This window comes from Schistocerca serialis, chromosome 5 (genome assembly GCF_023864345.2).
Source record: "Schistocerca serialis cubense isolate TAMUIC-IGC-003099 chromosome 5, iqSchSeri2.2, whole genome shotgun sequence".
Classification (NCBI taxonomy): domain Eukaryota; kingdom Metazoa; phylum Arthropoda; class Insecta; order Orthoptera; family Acrididae; genus Schistocerca; species Schistocerca serialis.
In genome coordinates this window covers 613,898,283-613,917,512 of record NC_064642.1, presented here as the reverse complement: position 1 = coordinate 613,917,512, position 19,230 = coordinate 613,898,283, and the positions used below count along the sequence as shown (strand labels likewise).

Sequence of the window (19,230 nt, the reverse complement as noted above, 5' to 3'; positions counted from 1 at the left end):
TACGATGAATTTCTTAAATCACAGAGCGTTTGACTCTCAATTAAAAACCTCTGAGGGCGACCATCTTGAAGAATTTCAAGCCCAAAAGAGCACTCATTTACATCGTTAGTAAAAATTTTACTGGCACATTTGTGTGAAAGTGTAACGCGCGCAAAAAATATAAACATTATATGTGGGAGCTTAGCTTCTCTTGCAGCTTATTAATCATCGAGACTATGATTGTATGTGAAACCTCTGTTTTTCTTGTAGCAATACTATGTATATTAATTTAAACCATCAACTTTTCTTATTTGTGTGTTTGCGCTACTTAAGAGTGATCATGCTATTGGCTGACTACATCACGTGTCCTATGCTGTCATCAGCTAGCGAGATCACATGACATGAGCTATGACTGTCCTACAAAAGTGCGTCACAATCTCGATTTTGATGCCTTGGAAAGTAACATGCGGTGTTTGGTGGAATTCGAATTTATATCTTCGTAACACGAAAATATGCAGCGTACATGTTGCTGCTGCACATCACATCAAAGATCTTTCCAAAACGTGTTCCTCCCCCCCCCCCCCCCCCCCCCCCTCTGAGGGCGACCATCTTGAAGAATTTCAAGCCCAAAAGAGCACTCATTTACATCGTTAGTAAAAATTTTACTGGCACATTTGTGTGAAAGTGTAACGCGCGCAAAAAATATAAACATTATATGTGGGAGCTTAGCTTCTCTTGCAGCTTATTAATCATCGAGACTATGATTGTATGTGAAACCTCTGTTTTTCTTGTAGCAATACTATGTATATTAATTTAAACCATCAACTTTTCTTATTTGTGTGTTTGCGCTACTTAAGAGTGATCATGCTATTGGCTGACTACATCACGTGTCCTATGCTGTCATCAGCTAGCGAGATCACATGACATGAGCTATGACTGTCCTACAAAAGTGCGTCACAATCTCGATTTTGATGCCTTGGAAAGTAACATGCGGTGTTTGGTGGAATTCGAATTTATATCTTCGTAACACGAAAATATGCAGCGTACATGTTGCTGCTGCACATCACATCAAAGATCTTTCCAAAACGTGTTCCTCCCCCCCCCCGCCCCCCCCCCCCTCCCTTCCCTGAGTTTCGTTTTCTAAAGTGCTGAGAAATTCTACTTCGGCATATAAAACCATAAACATTCAGAAGGCTGATAAGTTTTACAGTGCCGAGGAAAAGTATACTCTCACATAACATGGGGAAAAATATATTTTCACCTGGGAGAAAGTGTATTTTCAACCGAGAAATCTGGGAAAAATCCGGGAATTTTTTTTCCTTGTCCATGTATACACCCTGATATTATATTTTTTTGTTGATGGTAATGATGGAACTGTAGTTAATTTTATTCATGTTACCTACTTTTGCTGTAATTACTTTCAGAAGATGCACATAATGTATGCCACTAGAGCCATGTACTCCACAGGGCACATACGCCGCTGTTTGGAACACAAATGCCTTTTTACAAACCCGATACAGCGTTTTTCTACTCACCTGCATTGGAATCTGTTTTGCAGGACCTACCTTTTCTACCAATCCAGCATCACAAAGTTTTTTCCGCTAAATATCCTGTCCATTACCAGAAGTTAATTTTAAACAGATCAACTACTACAGCAAGCGATTCAAGCTATCGTATACATTACTCTACACAATCCTACAAAATGTCAAAATGTGCCATACAGCTTAATTTGTGCGCACGCTTCAAACAATTGCTTGGCTTTTATAAAGTAAAGTGTGGCCTATTGTAAAACCATAGGAGATGACTGTCGAGTGTAATTAACCCATTGCAGAGGAGGAATTTGTTTGCATTTGGAGCTTTCTGAACATGGATGATTAAAATCACATGAGGGTCAGATACTAGGCCTTTATTGATCTCTAGTAATTCGTTTTTATATCCTGCAGTGTTTGACACTAATCAAAACTCACGCAAGCTCCATAGCCGTGCGATCGTGGAATTGACAACACACAGTAACTCACCTTTACCTGTGAAAGGAGGCAGATACCACTGTCACTACCATTTCAAAAATCTTTTTTACTTTTTACTAGATTTGTAAATTAAGTGAACACACTTGACAAACAGTATCATTTCACAATGACTGTTATTAATTACGAAAAGGTAAATGGTTTGTTGAAAAGCTGAGATGCATCATTGCCACATCTACAAAAATCAGATGCTTTAATTGCATACTTTCTTCAAAATCGATTGAGAAACCTTAATGGAACTAAAAGTCGTGCATAATAAAAAGTAGATGTTTTCTTCTTTTGCAGGGAAAGTAAATCCTTTAAGCAAAAATAAGTTAAAAAACCCATGTGGTGCAGTTTTATATACCGTCAACAGTTTTTACAACGTGAAAATCGTGAATTGGATTTCCTCCCTTTCTCTTGATCTGTTATGGAATGTGAAGACGCTGGATGGTGGTGGCTTGTGCCAGCTAGGCATGGGCCAGTCCAGTACGTTCAACTCCAACCTGTCCCGGTGTGTAGATTTAAAGCAGCCCAAAGAAAGTGGCTGAAGAAATTATTGCAGTGATATTAGAAAGCATTCTTTCAAAAGTAAATAATTGTGAAAAGCATGGCGTGGTTTTAGAAACTGCTACTTAACAACATCTGCCATGAAAAGAATAACTAAAAGTCTGGCTGCAACTATATCTGTGAGACAGAAATCAGGTTGCATGTATTGAAAACAAATACAGCATTTTTAAGAACAACTATAGTTCAGCTGTTATAAAGTGCAGGTTCTCCAAACTTTCTATTATTTTTAAATTATCTACTTGCAGTGCACACTAGCAAGATATTAAAGTTCAAGGAAGACACAACAGATGTTAGCATGGAGATCCAGTGCAGATGTTTGCATGGAAACTCAAACAGACTGGTTTGACACAGAATTGTTCTAGTATTTTATAAACTGATTAGCCAAAACACTGCAGTAATAATGATTTTTTGTTGGGTCAATGTGGGAACACACAGGGGCTGTCTGCTGTGGAGCCCCATGTTCAACAATGTGCGCTGAACACAGCACTCTGTAACACTTGTACCTGCACCAATATTGTATACACTGTCATCAGAACTGTCACACGTCAGTGCCTGTCCTGCTTTACAGAGTGAGCAAGTCTCCAACCTCCATATTTTGTGATGAGGCATAGACCACCAACACCTTTCCCATGCTTTGGTTTCACTATCCTTCAACCACTTTCCACAGATGTGACAGTAGTGTGCAAACAGCTAACCAGCTTCACCTTTTCCAAGATGTTTGGCCATAGCAATCTGCCCTTTCTCCAAGTTGCACATATCAGTAGATTTCCTCATTTTTGGCTCGTATCATCAATATAATGATTCCTATTAATCCCTGTTCTGCTTATATATTTCTGCTTCTGTGTCACATGCCCACAATGCGACTAGATGGCATTCAATCTCATGGTGTGCAGTGGTTAGTGTTTTGCCTTGTCAGTGTATGTCATGAATTGCTATGACAGTAATTGGCTAAGTTTAAGCATCTGTGCGGCAAGCCTGGCGTGCTTTTAACTAAATCAGCATCCTGTCAGAGATGGTAAGATGTTTTGCCTGATGACGATACAGAAGTAAAATTTGATAAAACAACTGCCTTCCATGGTATGCATAAAACATGTTTTGCTCATTGCATGGTACTGTGTTAGGTGACATCAGTACTGCACAAAATGTTAAAGGGTATTTGCTGTGCAGTGTTAATTGTACCCCTGTTTATGCTTTGTTCTTATGTTTTAACTATACCAGTATGAACTGTATTGTTTTGATGATGAGACATTGTACAGACATGCCCAAAAATACATAGTCAAATAACAGCACTATTGTCATATAAGGAACTAATTGTTCCAAAATATAGGACAGCTAAGTACAAGTGATTCAATCCCTAATTTAATAGTTTTTGTGAGTGAATCATCCTCTTCTCTGAAAATATAGGTACTTGCGTTTGTATTTGAATATTTATTGATCTGCCCAATCATTCAGTGCACAAATGTACAACATGATATGGAACAAGTCAAGCAGATGATATGAGAACATTTATAGACATAGCACTGTGTTTCTTATAAATTACATCTCACTGAAGATGTATTACATATGTATTCATCATAATACCAGAGTGAGAATAAGTTCAAATAATAGTGCTGATTATAATCAAACAGCAAAAGTTCATTAATGGACAATAGGTTATTTGTAATGAAACAGTTTGATTTTGAAATGTAATAAAAATATATAATTTAATTTATGATAGATCACACTCAAGAAAGTCTTGTATGCTGTAAAAGCAATGCTCTTAGGAGTGCTCTTAAGGTTTTTAAAGTTTGTTGATTCTTGAACACTTTCTACTTCTTTCGGGAGATGGTTGTCGAGTTTGAGTCCCAAACATTTAGCACTATTACTATACAGTCTAATAGAATGGGGAACTAGTCTTGTTGAACTGCCCATTTTGCTCCAGTAAACTCTCCTGATGCAAAGGTGCTATTAGAAGCAACTGACATCTAAATTTAAGTTTCCTCCATTAGGAATTTAGTTTATTTCTTCCACTGCTGCAGCATTTTTTTCCTCATCACTTGACAAATACTGCAAGTTAAAAAAATTCAGAATTTATAAAATTTTGATTACAACAAAAAATTATGTGATATTTTCAGGATGTAACAAAAGAAGAATATCTGTCTCAGTTGAAAGATCTTGGAATAAGTGAATATTTTTTCATATTCCAAGGTGCAAGTCAAGATTTTGCCACAAAAAAGCCAAAAGAACATACATCTTTATTGGAAGCGATTAGTGGGTAAGTAGGTATTACTATTTTCATTACAGTTTTGGACTTGCAGTGGCGTTTTGACACTGTCGTTTATGTCCAAATTAAACACATGGAAACAAACTACAGGCACTCATACATACCTTAGCACCTAGACAGGTTCTGGTAAACCAGTTTCAAATTTGCTGCATAATATTGAGGATACAATTCATACTGTTATACTTCAGTTTTCTGATGTTATGGTTTGAACTCGTCCTCTACATATTTTCTGAAGTAGCAGCCACAAGGTTTTACTTACTGTCTGCTTAAACTAAATATCTTTTGAGCTCTCGCAATTGGCATACAAGATGTATAGAGAGAATGTTCAGTATACTGGAAGAATTATAAGGGTTACATTTTCAAGTTTTTACAAATGACCAGTAGATGGTGCTGTTGAGAGATAAAATTACTATTGCTTTAACATTTGTTGTTTGTTATTGTTAATATAATTGGAGATGAGAAATTGGCCTAGTAGTTTGTTTACAGTGAGTGATTAAAGAAACTTGTTTACAGTGAGTGATTAAAGAAACTGTTATGAAGAAATGGAAATTTTGAATTAATGTTTTCGGTGGATGACTTTTTACAATTTTTTTAAAGATGCAACTTAACAACAATTCATCAGATAGCTTTGTTTATTTTTGATAATCAGTCATGTTCAGAAAAGACTATTTACAAGTATGTTCCATCATCTTTCAGCTGTATACCTGGAAGAAAATTATTTTGTGTCCCAGTTGCATGCCTAAAAGATGATAGAATTTTCTATTTGCTGGGAAAACTTCAAGAAACATGTTAATCATGATAATGCAGAATTTCATCATGATTATGCTTCAAACAGTGGTGAATTTCCTGAAGGTTGACCAAAATTGGTTGTCATTGCACAACATGATTGAGAAGAATTGGCCTGTGATTTATGTGAGGTAAAGGCATTCTTAGGCATGTTGAAGACTGCAGTACATTGATTTTGCATGAACATTTTGCTGCATAAAAGATCTTTTCAGGCTCATTTCAAATGAAGCAAAGATATACCCAAAAAAACTCTAGCAAGGAAATGCAAAATCCTTACACAGTGTTGTAATGGGAGACGAAACTTGGATACTTCATACAAATGGAAACTGAGCATTGGTCAATTATTTTGCTGTTCCAAGGTGAACCAAAACCAACAAAAGTGGTTCATTTATGAATCACTAACAAGAAAATAGTTGCTTCTTTCTTTGATTACCCTGGTGATGTTGCTACCATTGCTTCAGGAAACTGAAGAGTAAAAAAACAAGAAAATAGTTGCTTCTTTCTTTGATTACTCTGGAGATGTTGCTACCATTGCTTCAGGAAACTGAAGAGTAGTTAATGCTGAATGGTACACAACAGTTTGTTGTTGATGAATTCAGGAAAAACAATTGGTAGTGTCGCATCATTATTCATGATGACAATGTTAGATATCACATAACATGTCAAATAATTGATTATTTGAAAGATAAAAACATGAAATTAATGTCACATGTCATATATTTATTTATTTATTTATTTATTTATTAACCCAATTTATTGCCTGGAGCCTGCCGTATGTTCTGTTGTGTCAAACAAAAAGTTTTCATCTCCTCAAGAAGCTATTGAATCCTTCCAAAATCATGATTTTTGAGGTACAAACATCAGAGTGGCAAAATGATTCTAGAATTGGTTTGAATCCATGCATAATTATATAACAGGGTGTACAAGCCCTGGGACAACCGGGAAATTCGGGAAAAACCTGGGAATTTTTTCATTCGGGAGGAATCCGGGAAATATGCGGGAATTTTTTAGAATTCCAGGAATTTTAATTTTCAGTTAAATTATTGTAATTTTGACTGGTAAGAACTGATACTCTAACAAAGAATTTTACTTTAGCTCGTTACTTCAGAGTAATAGTGCAGCAATAAAACATAAATTAGAGAATAACACCAAAATAAAATGTCAGGTGCAAAGAAAATGCTCTATTTACAACAACAAAACACAGTGCACACAAAAGCTTCTGCTGACAGCAGAATGTGTTAAAGAGTATGCAGTATTTTGTGACAACAAATTGCTTTCGATGCGTCTTTCTGATGAACCTCGTTTCGATGAGCGTGATGAAGACTGTGTAGTACAAGAAACTGCTCTTGATGAATGTGATGTCACAACTGTTTACATTTCTAACACACCGTGGGAAAATATTGCGACTTGGTTTGAGAAGCGTTACTTAAAACTTAAGTTTCCTTTTACGCTAGATGAATTATGTTACTTGTGAGAATGTGCGATGAATTTCTTAAATTACACAGCGTTAGACTCTCATTCAAAACTTAACACTGAGGACCAGCCACTTAGAAAAATTTTGGGGCCAAAATACCAGCCATTTATGCCATTACGTAAAATTTTACTATCTTGTTTGTGTTTGATATATCGTAAAGAGTAACACACACTAAAAAAGACCAATTTTCATTGTTTTTTCACAGACTACAAGTTATGCCAGGGTGTATACAACCTAGGACAACTGGGAGATCCAGGAAAAACCCGGGAATTTTTTCATCTGGGAGAAAACCGGGAAAACCCGGGAACTGTCTAGAATTCCAGGAATTTTTCATTGTTTTAGTTTTCAGTTAAGTTTTTCTGATTTTGACTGGTGAGAACCAATAGTCTAACAAAGGATATTACTGTATCCCACTACTGCAGAATAATACTGCAGCAACAAAACATGAATGAGAAAACGCAAATAAAACTTAAGTTGCAAAGTAAATGCGCCATATACAACAACAAAACAGTGCTCATACATGTCTGCCAACAGCAAAGTGTGTCAAGGGCTTAAGGAAGACTATGCAATGCTTTATGACAACAAATTGCCTCCGATGAGCGTGACGTGACAACTGTTTAAATTGGATTCGTTTGAGCTGTTGCGGGACTCTTTTGAGCATGCGCAGTTGAGTTATGTATGACTAATACCTTCTCCCACTTCTGGTTATAGAAGTGTGGGTGGGCACCACTTCTTAATATTGCCCCGATTCGGAAATATAGTAAATCTGGGGCTGATGCACAGAGCAGTCTGAGTTGAGGTGGGGAGTCTCCACGTGACCTGTGTTTACATTCATTGATTTTGTTGTTTCCTCTTTGTTTATTGTTCTCATGTTAAATGATAACAAAACGGATTTTTGTGGACGGGAGCTATTAAATGAATTAAAATATGTTCGCATAATTACGGAAGGCTAAAATATGTTATTAGTTTCAGATTTTATTTCCACCTTTCTGACAGTCAAGCATTAATCACCTTACAGAACAAGGAAGTTATTTTAGCTGGTTTGCTGAAGAGATTTGGCTTAAAATTAATCTTTTCTGCTGAGGCGGTCAATTTATTTGAAACGAAGTGTTTAATTTCACACTATTGACTAGTTTCAACTGTTCGCTGCATTTCAAGTGCACCAATGGCGTTATGCCATAATAAAGAACCAAACATGAGATAATACAGTACTGGTACTCCAAGAAAATTTACATATGGATGTGCATTTTAAGCCGAATTCTGCGTTTTAGTATGGTTCACGAAATTCCAACGCTCTTAAGGTATCGTCTGATGTCCTGTTTCTTTTATGACATATGTAAGATCTTTTAATGTTTTACATGTACGAACATATGGGGCTTCCTGCGTCGTCGTACTTACGCAAGCACGGTGACGCCTGTTACCTGGTGCTCTCTTGCAACTGCTGAAACGAACCGATTTCTAACAAGTCACGGGAAATTATTGCGAATGGTGATTTGAAAAGCGTTACATTCAAAGCATATTTCACAAGATGAACTATGTGCGAGAATGTAAAATGAATTTCTTAAATCACAGAGCGTTTGGCCCTCATTTAAAAATCAACTCTTTGAGGACGACCATTTAGAAGAATTTCGAGCCCAGAAGATTAGACATTTACGTCGTTATTAAAAATTTTACTGGCACATTTGTGTGATGTATCTCGAAGTGTAACACGCGCAAAAAAGATCAACAGTATACGTGGAAGCTTAGCTTCTGTTCCAGCTTATTAAACTTAGAGACCAACATTATGTGAATACTATTTATATTAATTTAAACCATTAACTTTTCTTATGTGTGTGTTTCGCGCTACTGAAAAGTGATCTTGCTATTGGCTTACTACATCACGTGTCCTATGCTGCCATCAGCTGGCGAGATCACATGACATGAGCTATGATTGTCTTAAAAAAGCACATCACAGTCTCAATTTCAAAGTTTCGGAAAGTAAGATGCGGTGTTTGGTGGAATTCAAATATGCAGTGTACATGTTGCTGCACATCAAAGGTATTTAAAAATGTGTACAAGACTGCTTCCTTGAAGAATTTTAAGTAATCAAGATCCAATTTCTGCCTCCCAACACCATTCTGTTACTCCAGTTACCAGAAGATTATTTCTAAATTTAAGAAGCTCTACACAACAGCACTCTTCAAGCATTGCTTTGAGCTGATTGAAGCTACCAATCTCATGCTGAGAGAGTTTTGGAAATATCACTTGAATGTCATTGCCTGCATCAAGATGATCAAAAAGGTGTGGGAAGGGTTACCAAGAGAACACTCACTTTTGCTCGGAAGAAGCTTCGCCCGGAGTGTGTTGTCGAACATGACATTGAGACATTTGATTCTGTACTTGTGGAACCTGTAGTAGTAGTAGTAGTAGTAGTAGTAGTAGTAGTAGGTGGAGGAGGAGGAGGCGGAACAGCAATCATCGGTTGCATCGTACATTGAAAATCATTACCCCAATAAATCAGTGGCTACACATACTACAAATTTATTGTACGCTAATGCTGTTGAATTTGTGTTGAAATGTCGGCAGAACGAAAGACTATAGGTAGATACCTAGTAAAGAAGAATTAGTTACGTATCATGAATAATAAAGTACATAATACTGTATATATAATTTCCTTTGAATAAATGGCACGGATAAGAAAACTTTTAGTACTTTTTCTACACAGAATGCTTTATTGTATTTTATATTAATTTATATGAGGTAAATTGTTTCACTTAACGAGTGTTTTGCACTATGAGAAAGAGTCTGGAATGAATTTGGCTTCCTATGCGAGGTTACACTGTACAGTAGAGACTAGAGTATCTGCCTCGTGACTATCCAGGCCCTATACTATTCAGCCTACTTAATCTGACCTACTTAATTAATATCTCTGTGAAATAATTGAGGATTAATTTATTGTACACACTACTTTTCCAAAGCCTTAATAAGCGGGTGCCCACTATAACACTGTGTCAGCTTTTGAAACGTTTTGTGTCTCTTTTGTGTTGTATACATCTGGAGTCACAATTATGAGGCACATACAGTATTTTTAAATTTGAATAAATTACCAGAACCACTTTTCAACAAATGATACTTAGGGTGGCCACAGACTGGGAAAACAAGGAATATAGGTGATCATCAGAGAATTTCAGGTACACAGGAAATGTCATGGAAATATCAGGGAATTTCATTGAGTATCAGGGATTCTTTCTGTAACTACACATTTTTTTTTAATTACTCCAGAGCCAGCAAGATCTTGACAACTTACAGGTATAACAGCTATCAATGTTTGTTGTTGTTGTGGTCTTCAGTCCTGAGACTGGTTTGATGCAGCTCTCCATGCTACTCTATCCTGTGCGAGCTTCTTCATCTCCCAGTACCTACTGCAACCTACATCCTTCTGAATCTGCTTAGTGTATTCATCTCTTGGTCTCCCTCTACAATTTCTACCCTCCACGCTGTCCTCCAATACTAAATTGGTGATCCCTTGATTCCTCAGAACATGTCCTACCAACCGATCCCTTCTTCTAGTCAAGTTGTGCCACAAACTCCTCCCCAATTCTATTCAATACCTTCTCATTACTTATGTGATCTACCCATCTACTCTTCAGCATTCTTCTGTAGCACCACATTTCGAAAGCTTCTATTCTCTTTTTGTCCAAACTATTTATCATCCGTGTTTCACTTCCATACATGGCTACACTCCATACAAATACTTTTTCTTTTGTTTCCTTCACTGCTTGCTCAATATAAAGATTGAATAACATTGGGGATAGGCTACAACCCTGTCTCACTCACTTCCCAACCACTGCTTCCCTTTCATGCCCTTCGACTCTTATATAACTGCCATCTGGTTTCTGTACAAATTGTAAATAGCCCTTTGCTCCCTGTATTTTACCCCTGCCACCTTCAGAATTTGAAAGTGAGTATTCCAGTCAACATTGTCAAAAGCTTTCTCTAAGTCTACAAATGCTAGAAACGTACATTTTCCTTTCCCTAATCTATTTTCTAAGATAAGTCGTAGGGTCATTATTGCCTCACGTGTTCCAACATTTCTACGGAATTCAAACTGATCTTCCCCGAGGTCGGCCTCTACCAGTTTTTTCATTCGTCTTTAAAGAATTCGTGTTAGTATTTTGCAGCCATGGCTTATTAAACTGACAGTTCGGTAATTTTCACATCTGTCAACACTTGCTTTCTTTGGGATTGGAATTATTATATTCTTCTTGAAGTCTGAGGGTATTTCGCCTGTCTCATACATCTTGCTCACTAGATGGTGGAGTTTTGTCAGGCCTGGCTCTCCGAAGGCTGTCAGTAGTTCTAATGGAATGTTGTCTACTCCCGGGGCCTTCTTTCGACTTAGGTAAGGAACCCTAAAGAGACCCTACCCAAAAAAATTGGGACTAGCTGACACTGATGGAATTATCGATTTACTACAATTCATCTGGCTTCATGGTGTTGGCATTGGCCGTTGTATTGCCAGCATATTGCCAAATATTTTTGTAGACCATATAGAGAACCAGTTCTTTGGAAAATGTACTAATGCATCTACCAAGTTTTTATGTTATACAAGGTATGTAGACAATACTCCTGTTCTCTTAAATGGCACGATAGCTGAAATCAAAAGTATGCTTTCACAATTTAACAGTGTACGTCCATATACTGTTTTTGCTGTGGAACTAGAAAATCACCAGGCCATTAAGTTTTTAGATTTGATGATAAAGAAGGATGATAGCACCCAGAAAGTCGGAATATTTTGGACGCCAAACTGCACTGACAACGTAATCCACAACACTTTGTGCCACCTAGCAGTACACAAGAAATTATATTTTCACTCCATGACCAAATAGTAATTAACCTCCATTTAGAATAGAATGAAATTATTGAAGAGTTATGTGTACAAAAAACAGATATCAACATATAATGGCTGTATACAAAAGGTATATTACAAAATTACAGAACAAAAGCGAGAGTGTAGATGAAGAAACAACTTTAACCGTAGAGGAAGAACCAGACAAAATGAAATGCATTGCTTTACCTTATTGTGGTGATACATCATGTAGAAGAGCCTATAATTTTTGTAAAACTAATGTGTGAATCAGATTCCGTATGAAGAACAAATTAGGGACAGTTGTGAGGCACACCAGCCCCAAAACAAAACCAACCAGCATGTCAAGTATCTTGTGAGTATATGAATGTCAGCAAACTGCAAAATTGGTTGTATGTACTGTTAATCCCATACTATGTTGTTCTCAGTATGTTGTATTATGTTCTTTAAATTATTGAAAAGGCACAAATACCAAAACTGTGGTAGTGAAATAAAAAAAAAAAACAAAAAAAAAACAGTAACAAATAAAAGCAATATGACGTATTTCAAAGAATTTATAGGTGCTGTGGAGCCATATTACAAGAAAATAATATGCTATTGTGATCACCTTTCCCTGTCCAACGAGTACATGTACAGTAATAACAGAACATATATAGATATTGCAGAGAACTAAACAGTCACTTACACTCCATCCATATAGCCATTCATAACTGACATCAGTGTTTCATAAGAGACCAGAAATCATTGATAAGTGGTGTCTTACTTGATAAATGGACATTTATCTACTGAAACCTCAATTTTTGAAATAATATGGTCTTTGACATTCAAGGATTGGACTCGATTTACTGAGCTGATTGCGTTAAGAAATTACCATAGGTGGAGGCCTACACATTGTTGTCATACAATTTCTTGGTTATTCATAGTATCATTGATTTACATATCATCTCAAATACTGTTGTAATAACCAAACACATAGCAATATCAACAGCTTGAAAATGTCCTTATTACTCATATCTCGTCCTGTTATTCAATATGCCCTCATTTACAACTAACTTTCATTGATATTAAGAGGTATGAAAAAGTGTTATTAAATTGCATCTCATGAGTTTGATTTCATTGCTAGCAGGAAGTGTTATTAAATTACATTTGATAATGGCAGTGGTCACCAAGCCACTACATAGCTCAAATTTTATTTTTGGTCCATATTTTTAAACAAGAAATTATTTACCTCATTTCTAGGTGTAGATGGAACAGGTAATAAAGCAACTATTAAAGTTGATCATATTGTACTCAGCAGCATGTTCTGGCACTTTGTGGTCAATTTGCCCTCGCCCAGTTTGGTCACGCCCCTTCATGGGTTGGAGAATGTGTCACACGAAAAGCCATGCATATTTTGAATGGTGTTGATGCATGATGGGTCTCATTCACAAGCGATTGTTCAAACCAAACACCAACCAGTTACTCAGCACAACAAGGATAACTTCAGTAACCGATTTACATCTGCCCCCTGCCCCCCGCCCCCCTCCGCGCGTGCGCGTGCACACACACACACACACACACACACACACACACACACAACATGGGTTACTTCAGTGACTGGTTTGCAACTTATACCATTAGCATCTTGCTCCTCCCTCTCATTCCCCCCCCCCTCCCCCCCCCCCCCCCCACACACACACACACACGCACACACACACAGAGAGAGAGAGAGAGAGAGAGAGAGAGAGAGAGACCACCCCAGCCCTTTCCTGCCACTTTCTTCCAGTTTTTATGAACAATGGCTTTGGAGTCGCTCCAGTATATTCTTCTAGCCTAAGATGGTCCTGGCATTAGTTGTTGTCACTCCCTTTTCTACATCTGCTTCCTCCCTGATTTTCACCCAAAGAACCCCTATTATTCAGATTGGATGAGATAAGTTGTCACGTAGTAAATGTTCTGGAAAGTGTTTTATTTCCTAATACTGTCCTCAAAATCCATCTTTCCTTTATCCTGGTTTCTTCATTTTCTTTTAATCATCCTAAAATTAGTCCTTGTGATGAATTTGTGCATTCTGGCCGAATTGCTGTCTTGCAGTTATACATTTTTGCATTCCTAGACAATGATTTCGTTATCATAAGCATCTTTTCTTAAGTAAAATGCTCTTAGTACATCTTCCTTAATCTTACTCTGATGGCTTTCGTTTTCCCCTGCATCAGGCTTAATGATTTCTCCTAAATCTGTGTCTGTATATAATCTGAACATTTATTTTGTTTTGTGGATAGCAGAATATCTTCATACATGTTCTTGTCTGAGAAGGAAGCAGATTGATTATATTTTTGAAACAAAGAACTTTACATAGTAATTTTGGAGTGTATATCTTTGTCAAGGATTATACAATCTTTTGTAAGATTTCTCATCCAAGTTTTCTTGTGCACATTATACAGGTCTGTGTCATTCAAGGAGGAATATGACAACTTGAATAATCAGTTACAAGACACTTTGGAAACATTAAGCTCCCTGCGAGCCCAGAAGAAAATTGTTGATTCAGAACTTAAAAATTTGAAGAGTAAATTAGATGATGCTGCAGAGCTTGAAGAGATCCAGCTTGCATTGGTAAGCTATGCATGTATAACACATCACCTAATAGACCTAATAGGATGAAGTGTATGGTGTCAGCACAACTGTTTCCTGTTACATTTGTGAACTGCAAGTGAAAGAATTTATGTTTAACACAAAGGCTAATCTTGCTTATGCAAAATGCTTGCAGAGTTCCACAATTCTTTCATGATTATTTGTCATAATGAGTTGGCAGTGAAGACAATACCTGTTTTATGAACTGTAAATTGCAATATCTCTGTTGTTTCTGGCAAGAGTGCAAATGTTTGTACAATATCTTTGTTAGAAGGCAGTGCCGCATGTGAATACAGATGATAGATAGTAACATTTATGAACAAGTTAATGATTGTAGCTGGCTGTTATGATTATACCTGTTTAGTCAGAGAGGAACTGAAATTCTGTCGCTGAACATTACAATGGCAGAACTGAGATATACAGGATTTTATGGGTGTAGGTGCAGATATTGTGATGATTGGTATCTAAGTATGTACCCATTTCAGAGTAAGTGGTAGTTTTTTCTCTCCGTGCAACAGTCTTCCCACAGACACATTACATAATTCACTAAGTGATGTTTTCTGCGTGGTCGTAACTTTGCTAGGAAGTGGACTATGCCTGTCGACATAGACTATCATTTTGCATCCACACATCTGCTCTTCAATACCTGACATGCTGCCCAGTGAAAAATAAACATTAATGGCTGGCTTTTGCAACTAGTACTTGGAAGTACTAATCTACCTGAAAACATACTACTTGTAACAGCTGTAATTATTAGTCTGCAAATGAAGTAAAAACTGATGTAATGTTCAGTATACTGTCCTCAGTCATCAGTAGAAACATCTGCACTTGCACCACTAACACCCTGTACAATTGGCATTTTTGTGTGAAGAATACATGGCTATTGTACTTTCATTGTCACATGACAAGCTGTTTACTGCACAATTCTTGAGAAGGATTGTGAAGGTTGTGAAATGTCACAGATAGATGGAGGAAAAATCTATACAAAAATTCATGTTAAAGTAACAGAGGAACTACAGAGCTGATGTTAGTGGGGACTAAAGTGTAATGTGTGTCATACATGGCGGCAAGAAAATCACCGTGCTGGTTGGTTTGACGCATTCTGAACCCGTGCTGTGGCTCATTTATATATCATTCGGTATTTTGTCTTTCACAACAGTTTCCACTATCTTAGGCAAGACTGATGAAAACAAGTTTATACTCTGTAGGTTTTTTTCTTATCCCCACCTTAATGCATATGGCTTTGACCTTACTTCTTTAAAGGCTTCTAGGAGACAGTCCAGTAGTTGATTTAAGAAGTGGTAGTGCCCTCTCCAATACGATGTACAATAGCTTACGGAGTAGATATTATTGTAAAGATCAAGGAAAGAGATGAGAAGGAGAATGAGTCATAATTTGTAGTATTTGGAACACTTTCATTCTCAAATACCTTAGCATTTGTTTAACACAGTTAAGAAGTAATCCAACATGTTTACTACCAGTCATCATTCAAAGTGCAGTTTTGTTGACTTAATCAAGTGCCAGCAGTCATGCAACTGTCAGTGGCAATACATCCCCTATGGATTTGGCTCATGATACACAATATGGGAACCTGTGAAAATACCATGATAGCTGATGTGATCAAAGACTCTGCCACACCAAAGGGAAAAATAGCTAGGCTTGTTACAAGACCGCTTGCAATAGATCTTAGGTGTTTTCTGATGGTGGCACAGTGCAGTGTTGTAACATTGTATCCATTATTGACTGACAACATTAGAAAAACTGGAGAGGAAAACTTATTCCAGATCACAATGAGGAGTTGGATATAAATTCGAAGTATATTAAATATTGGAGCAGATGAAAATGAATCAAAAATGTTGTATCTTTGTCTTGTGAGGCTATTACAAAACCATCATGATCCACGTACTTGGGTTCATAAACAAATTCCTTGAGATGCTTAGTGTATTATTTTATGTATTTATCTAGGAGTGGGTGAGATAGTGCAAATGCTTCTCATATATTTGATATGAAGTATTTTGCAGAGTACTTCAGTCACTTTTTCTCCTGTTAAAAGATTGTTTACACTTTTTATGTTTGCTCTATAGTAGTTTTTCACCCAAGTCATATTTTTACTCTTTCATTGTAAGTGAATATTGTATAGGCCAATGATTTTGGTACTAGGGCCATTATAACCAGTATTCATAGGATTTAAGGAGTAGAAGGTGCTTGGAATGAAAATCTGGTCTAGAATGATTCAGTTGTTTTTACATCCTGGATGGGCGAGGCCACATCTTTTAGACTACACATAGTTATGAGATTCAGTAGATTTTTTAATCTTATTTAATGTTTGAACATTACCTTGGAGCACCATAACTGTTTTCTGGGAGTAATTTTCTTACAGGATTTTAAAGATCATTAGAAATTTTTTACAGTACATTATGAGAGAAATATGGACAACAAATTATTATCTTTGGAGCTACAGTTTTCTCATCAGCTAGCTCAAGATGGACGACAGGGCCTCCTTGATTGAGACTTTATATGTATTAGAGCATAGCCACATATAATAATGGAACAAATCTGATCTTGTTTTAGTAATATACACAATATTTACATGCTCAAGTTGATTGGAAACAGAAGTTTCACTATCAGCATGGTTATTGAACTGTGAGCTTTGCTGAGATGATGTACCTTTTTTGTGTCAGTAATACATATACCTGTTGTGTAGACTGACCATAATGAAGGGGTATTGGCAGAGAGACCAAGTAACCTGTGATTTCTTAACAGGGGCAGCAGCATTTTTAATAGTTGTAGATCCAAAAGTATGACATTGTCTGCTACAACCTTGTAACGTTAGCCAACATGCCCTTACTTTCTGGTATTGTGAATGGATGAAATTGAGGGGAAAACTTCAGCCATTATATTTCCCAAGGAGACACAGCTCTGCTGTATGGCTTAATGATGGTATTCTCTTAAGTTAAACATCCCCCTCTCCCAACTCTGGCTCTTTGGATCTCCAGGTAGGGACTTTAAAGAGTATGATATCATTAGGAGAAACAAATCTGGCATTCTGTGCAAGGCCAAGTGTGGAATGGCATTGTGCATGGATTGTTAGAATCTTTAATTGGGTAGGCAGATTAGAGAGTTTCAAAAGTGAAATTGATATGTTGAAGTTAAGTATTGTGGCAATTAGTGAAGTTTGGTGTAGAGGTCTGCAAATAGGGCAGATTTCTTGCTCATACTGTCTTGAGACCAACGAGCTTGGGCATGGCTTACTCAAGTATGAATGTTTGAAGTGGGCAGGCTGAGATCAAACAAGGTACCATGTCGAGGGTGGGTGCTCGCCACACTGCTGTTGCAACCATTTTAGTAGTAGATTTGTGTGTTTTCAGGCTGTTGTTGCTCCTGACATACACCCACCACTGATGGAACTACAGTCTGATGAATGCTATAGACATATATTCCTTGATGATAGTGTTTAATTGCAACATCATTGTAATCCATAGGCGAATATAGCTTGCTTTATGCAATAATGAAACTTTGGAAACAATTTGGAGTTTCACAGAGAAACTATGTAACTACATCTTTTGTAATGATGGTAATTGAAAATCACATTACTTTTTTTTATGTATAACACTATCTGCTTTATTGATTGAAATGTACGTTTGTGAACTTTTCCATCTAAGAAATTAGAAATATGGCAGGAACAAAATTGTCTCTAAATTATTTCCTGTTTCTGTAATTACAGTTAATCGATTCTTTTTGGATCAAGTGTGCTTTGTCCACTCAAGATAAGGTTCCATGCCACACTGAAATTTCTTTTGGTAGTCACATTCTTATCATTAAATTGGATGGCTTGGGAAAGAGACTGCTATTACACTTTCACCTCTCAAGCCCATCATACTCATCACTATCGATTCGGGTTAAATAAAAGTCATCGTCATTGGTAGTGTATGGCATGGCCCTCAGTCAAGTGTTAATGCGTCAGGATTGACCAGGAGGAGAAAGCTGTAGGCACCCATAAATAAAACATATTTTTATATGCATGAAAGTTTAATGCCATAAACAGGCAGGCCTAGAGAAGCCGCCGGGACTGAATGGCCTATTGGTCGGTCAGATCGTTAGATGCGCAGGTCGGTAGCATTACCTCATCAGCAACACGTGAGTTTAGCTGCTGATGGTTCAACATGTGAGTTTCAGGGTGGTTCTATCCGTGACTGAGACACTGCAACTTACTGTCAGGCAGAAGGCACTGATGAACATCAAGTGAAAAATCAAAATCAAATTTTTATACTAGTAAACCCATTCAGTAATGGCTCCCACTGTAAACAAGTCACTCCAAAAACAGAGGCTTCATTTTTTTACTGCTGAACGCTGTGACATTCGCTATTGGCTCTAAATAAATATTTGCAGATGCCTTATAAACAGAGAGAGATGTTACTGCCACATTATAATTTTGTTCTACCTTATCAGGAACTGATATTTCATCATCTATTTGATGCACATTATTTTATATCTCACCCCTATCAGACAGGCATTTCCAGTAGTCGGATAGATGACCATAGAAATGTTACTATTCTATGGAATGTCTGAATTTCGACTGATATACAGACATCACGCCAATACGTGCCACAGTAGTACAGGTCAATGAGTTACACAGATGTTGAAGAGATTGAAAGATTGTGTGATGAAATACATAAATTATTTAGATAGTTACTGGAGT

The 19,230-nt window shown here is 37.0% G+C and overlaps 1 protein-coding gene across 1 annotated transcript in view; it reads left to right on the top strand.

The window, feature by feature from the left end:
- Positions 1-19,230, top strand: part of LOC126482136 (uncharacterized) — a 103,250-nt gene that overhangs the window by 41,257 nt on the left and 42,763 nt on the right. The window contains exons 4-5 of the mRNA XM_050106112.1: positions 4,667-4,806; positions 14,345-14,513. Of these exons, the coding sequence (XP_049962069.1) occupies positions 4,667-4,806; positions 14,345-14,513 (309 nt within the window). The remainder of the gene's footprint in view (positions 1-4,666; positions 4,807-14,344; positions 14,514-19,230) is intronic.